The 5,878-nt window shown below is 28.9% G+C and overlaps 1 protein-coding gene across 1 annotated transcript; it reads left to right on the forward strand.

The window, feature by feature from the left end:
• Window positions 1-227: 227 nt before the first annotated feature.
• LOC145741661 (tumor necrosis factor alpha-induced protein 8-like) lies at window positions 228-3,643 on the forward strand. Its single transcript, XM_082559283.1, has one exon. It carries the CDS (start codon window positions 1,008-1,010, stop codon window positions 1,569-1,571), a length of 564 nt encoding a protein of 187 aa, XP_082415409.1. The 5' UTR covers window positions 228-1,007; the 3' UTR covers window positions 1,572-3,643.
• The last annotated feature ends 2,235 nt before the right edge of the window (window positions 3,644-5,878 follow it).

A 5,878-nucleotide genomic window follows, 5' to 3' on the forward strand; every position in this document is an offset into this window, starting at 1 on the left:
CAAATTAAATATTTTGAATTTATGATTTATTTTAACGAAAGTTTACGAATTTATATAGTTAATTGAAAAATTTAACTGATATTGGCCTATGCTGGTATTGATAGTTATAACAGAAAACAAAATATAAATACATGGATCTTTGCAACATTTAAATTTCAATTTTTAACTAATTTAAAAAAAAGATAAACAAATAAATGATTAAAAAAAACAATACAAACCTGATTATGTTAAGTTTTAAATTATGTTTCATACAATTTTTAATTTTCCTGGCTTAGTAATTTTCCGTTCTACACAACAACTCTTGCTTTAATATCAGATTAACCTTTTTTTGTGGTTTTTTAATTTAAATAATCCTTAAAAAATGTTGGTTTATGGTTACGTCTCTGCATAAACTAATTGTTTTGCTAATTATTTTAAAAAATTTGAACATCGATAAAAATAAAAATGCTATAGAACTGTATAATGGATTAAACATACCACACGAGTACACTGTCTTAAACTTAAGCCATTTAAAAAGGGATTCATTTGGATTTAAAAATACCTTGTTTGGTAGGATTTGCATTTACCAACAAAAAATAAAATGTCGTTTTACCTATTTATTGTTAAAGTAAATGTGTCTTATAAATTCAATTGAATATCAAATTCAGTTTGGTTCCTGTTGTTTAAATGCCAACTAGTTGAACTATTATTCTGACCTTTTTGTTTGTTTGGGAATGGTTTTGAGTCATACAAATACAATTTTTAAGAATATTAACGTGTTGCAGGAAAAATTTTAAAAATTTGTTAAACATTTTCTTACACTTTTGCTGAATTGCTATTTGATTTAAATAAAAAGGAAATTTAATTTTTCGATTTTGTTTTACAAAACTTATATAAATTTAATTTTGTTTATTAAATTGTTTTGATTTTGTTTTAAGATTTTTATTTATTTTACTTGGACAAAATTGAAATCAATTTGAACTGATTTTAAGTTTTTAAAATATTTTAAAAAAAATATATAATTGAAAATGGGAGACGAATTAAAGACGAAAGATCTGGCTGTAAAAGCCCAAAAGAAAATTTTAGGAAAAATGGCTTCAAAAAATCTCACAAAATTAATCATCGACGATAAAACCAGCGAGATATTAGATGAATTTTATAGGATCAGAAAAACACAATGTGGGAACAAAAAAGATGCCGAGAAACTAATCCGAGATTTGATCAAAGTCATGATCAAGATTACGATACTTCATCGCAACGATCAGTTTTCATCGGAGGAGTTAAAACTCGCCGATAAACTCCAGCAGAAGACAAAAATGACGGCGATGACAATCGTTAGTTTTTACGAAGTCGACTTCACTTTTGATAAATATGTTTTGTCCAAACAGATTAACGAGGGGAGGACCATTTTGCAGCAGCTCGTCGCAGCACATTTGACCGATAAATCAAAACAGAGAATAAACAATGTCTTCGATATTCTGGGAGACGCCGACTTTCTTGAATCTTTGTTCGACAAAAGTGGGAAATTCCGATCATCGCTTTCTAAAATTGCTGAAGCCCTCAATGAACTATTAGATAGCGGGACCTTATAAACAATTGGAATAATCAATTTTAAATAGTTAAAGAGTGCAAATCGATGTCGTTAAAGGTGAGAAAATGTAGCCAAGTTTTCAACCTTGTTTTTATCTTTTTATTCTGGTTTTTAGCCAACTTTTAAACAATCATGTATTTTATCATTCATACCCCAAAGTTTAACACTTTAATATTTATGCAATGCATTATTACACAAGTATGAAAATGGCAGTTTATAATAATGTTGTCATCTCTAAAAAATTGTCATTTTTGATTAATTAAAAAGGGATTGATTGGCATGAGATGACAGAGTGTATTTACTAAGAACTGTTTAACCACTGTTAATGGATAGCCTGCTTACTGATTAATACGCTGCTATAATTTCCTGTTTTATAACATACAGTGCCTGTGTGGTATGGTATGCTAAATATGCATGATCTGCTGCCATGACATCATTTCCTTTTTAGACAAAAAATATTCCAAGGCCCTGTTGGTGGTTTCTATCAAAACTTGTAAACTTTTTATTTTTTTTTTGAAAACTTTTTTGTTAATTAAAATTTTGTACTCATGGTTTGAATTTAAATGAGTAATATTTTTGGACCTGTTTTTATTGTTTATTTTTTACTTATCTTTAGTTTTATTCTTTTAAATTAAAACGTGGATTCATACCAAAAACAATTAACTTGGATAATAATTAAACAAAAACTTCAACATTATTTTAAAACAAATAGGCAAAATTTAAAATTCTTTTAGTTTTAAATCCCATTTTTAATTGGCAATCAAAGTTACAAAATTCACTAAACAGCTGTATCAAAAATTGACCCGATGACAAATTTTTGATCCAATTTTGATTATGTCAAACTTTTTAATTTTCAATTTCTTATTTAATCATAAATTCTTTTATATATATTGCAGTTAAAATTTACCAAATGTCAACCTATTAACAATGCAATCATAAAAAAACAAGTTAACTTTAACTTATTTCAAGTAAAGTAGTATTTAATTTACTCTTTTTCCGAATTAAAGCTTTGCTGTAGATTTTCTAACTACCTGACATTTTATTGCAATAATCTTTTTTTCTCATAGTAGTAGTTATTAACTTATTAAGGTTATATTGTTTTGAGATTATTTAAAATACTGTAAGGTTATTTTTAGTTATAAGTGCAATTTTATTTTTGATGTAAATTAATTTGTGTTTTTTTTAATGCCAATGTTTATTAACTGTAAATTGCATTTTGTGTTATTACTATTAAGGTTCACCATGACAAATACCAACAATTTTAACCTAGTTTTAAATATCTTAAATTTATATAATGTGGGCAGGTTGTTTGCTATTTTTGTAGAGACATGTTGGTGTAAACCTTGCAAAAGATGTGTTTTGATAAGATCAGTATCGAAAACTGTTTATTTATAAAACCCGCGTTACATTATAAACCTAAATACCTTGGCAATTATATAGCAAGCCTGTTATAAATACCCCATACACCCTTTTAATCACAGTCTTTGAAGTAATAATTATGTTTGATTGCCAAATTGTTGAGCCTAGTTGATATACTGCATTAAATTAGCCGTGTTATTATTCATTAGAGGTTTAATACGTCACTAATAATTTATTAAGTGTTCTTAATAGTATTATTACTATTTTTATTTTAAATCACCATTTTTACTATAGTTTATTTCTATTTAAAAGTATTTTTAAACGCCTAACCAATGAATGATTAATTATTTGATCTATATTTCTGTATATTTAAACCAATCCAATTTCAGTTGTGACGTGTATGAAGCTAAGTGACTACATATTGCAATATTATCTGTTGTAATATGATTATTGCCTGCGTAATGTCGTCTGATTAATCAGTGACGCTATGTTATGTAAAAACATCATGCTGAATTTTTAATAATGGTTTGGTAGAAATATGACTACCTTGCCTTGACGACATTACTTTAAACTATTTAAACGGTTTTTCATTTCTACTTGCCGTCTTACAGCACTTTTTCTCTTCAATTTTTTATTTTTTATTTGTTGTATTTTTTTTAAATCGCAAGTTACTTTACAATGAAAGTTCTTATTTGAATAAAATTTAATCTTACTTTGAAAGTTGTGTGTATATATTTTGTTAAAACATAAGCTATACAAACCTTTTTATATTTTTAAAAGCCATAAAAATTGAATATGCCCTTACAAATTGCTAATTTGGTTACTTAACTGACCCTTAATAGATCACATATATACTAAGACAAAAGAAAATACCACATATACATGTTTTAAACTTTTTTCATCCAAGTGAAAAAAGTTTACATACACTTTTATAATGGGAGCTTTGTTAGGAAAGTTTGTAAAATGTGTAGTCAAAACTGTTACCATCCAATTTTGCATTTAAGCCCAAAAATATTTGAAGTAAGGTTAAAATGGTGTGAATAAATATATATATAACAAATTATTTAATTACGTTAGATGTATTAAAAATAAAATACCACTTTGACATTAAATAGAATATCATATTATGGATGATTTAACGTTTTATGTGGTTAAATGTATATTGGTCTTTTACCGTGATTTTTGTGAATTACGTGATGAAATAATTGATATTTAATGACAAATATTTAAATGTTAATAATCTTAAACCGAAAAACGTTTTATATTTCGAAACTCGAATATTTTTAAAAAAGACATTAAACTTGCACTGAAATAAAATTCTTGTTTTAAATAATACAGAATTTACTGCCAAAAAATGAACATTTCCTTAACACACATATTTTTACACCCGCAAGATGTCGCGACTGAGCAACATTGACGTCAATTAGAAATATAGGTGAAGCCCTTTTGCGGTAAAGCATTAAAGACCAGAATTTCTTTTATTAAGGCGTATTGCCTAATTTTAACCACTTGTTTACGACAAACCCGACAAAGCTATTTTTGTACTTCCTTTATTTTTGCATTTATATCCGTTATAAACAGTATATCTAAAGCCATAATGTAAATGGATGGAATCATATAGACGTAATAGTTTAACTGTAATAAGCTTATGTTTAAATCACAGAGGTATTATAACTTATAAGCACAAAAATTGGATTTATATGAATTTAAGATCGTTAAACATATATTGAATAAAGGATAATATTTTCAATGTGGATTCTACGGTAAGATATATTCTTAGTTTTTTGTTTATAAAAAAAAAATATTAATAAAAAAAAAAATGTTAAAATATTTTTGTGACGTTTTTAAAATTATTTTATGTAATTTTTTGTATTTTAATATTGAGTAAACCGGTTTCAATGTATTGAATTTTCCGCTAAAAAGAGTTGAAATAACTGTATCTTAAACTTATGTCTTTTTAATTTTGAAAAAAATTAATGGACCACTTTTTTTTTAATGTATTTGTTTTTTTTATATTTTACGAGCCGCGCCAGCAGCAAAAAAAGAGAAAAAATATGTTTTAATAATGCAATACCAGATCACAATATATTATTCTACATACCAAAATTTAAAAAAATCTCTAAATTAGGCTATTCAATAAAATATTCAGATTTTCACTCGCCAAACGGCCCAAAATTTTTTTTATTATATAGAACTTACTTTTAATTGCCAAAAACGTTGTTAAAAAAGTGCAAATTCTTATTTTAAGCACAAAAAAATGATATTGTGAATAAGATAAAAAAAATACAAAAAATGAGAAAATTTTACTAAATCATCGGCGTACAACGTTTGGTGATACTGGCACCCGTATGGCGCCAGAAAGGGACCCGATTGGCGAAGTTGGCGCCAGGTGATTTAAGGGTAATGCGGGGGGTAAGTTTGACAATCCCGGGGGGAAATTATAGGGTCTAAAATACGCGCCCCCGGCGACTAAATTGGGGAATAAACCTGGGGCACGAAGACCAGGGGTCATACCGAAGTTATGACGTAATAACCCCGGGAGTTGTTGAAAAGGTGAACTCCCCAAATCGGCAACGGGTTTTGGTAGATTTTGTGACGTAATAGTCGGTGACGTAGACGGGCCGCGATGTGGTGATGACGTCACGGGTGGGGTTGTTTCGCGGTCAGACGTTACTGGGCTGTTGCTTTCCGATCTCGGGGAAATTTGGTCGGAATTTAGTAGGGTGGGCACCGCCATAGATGGCATGGCAGGCATGTAGTAAGATATAGGGGGTAAACCCGGGGTGAAGGGGCCCGGTGGAAGCCCGGAAATACCCTGCGCGGGACCGAAAAGTCGTGGGAAGTGAAGTCGTTGTTGCATTTGTTGTTGCAGCTCGATTTTTCGTTGTTCCTCGCATCTTGACACCTCAGGGGTCATCTGTCTTCTTAACACGGCGTACTGCTGGGGTG

This window comes from Corella eumyota, chromosome 2, assembly GCF_963082875.1.
Source record: "Corella eumyota chromosome 2, kaCorEumy4.1, whole genome shotgun sequence".
Classification (NCBI taxonomy): Eukaryota; Metazoa; Chordata; class Ascidiacea; order Phlebobranchia; family Corellidae; genus Corella; species Corella eumyota.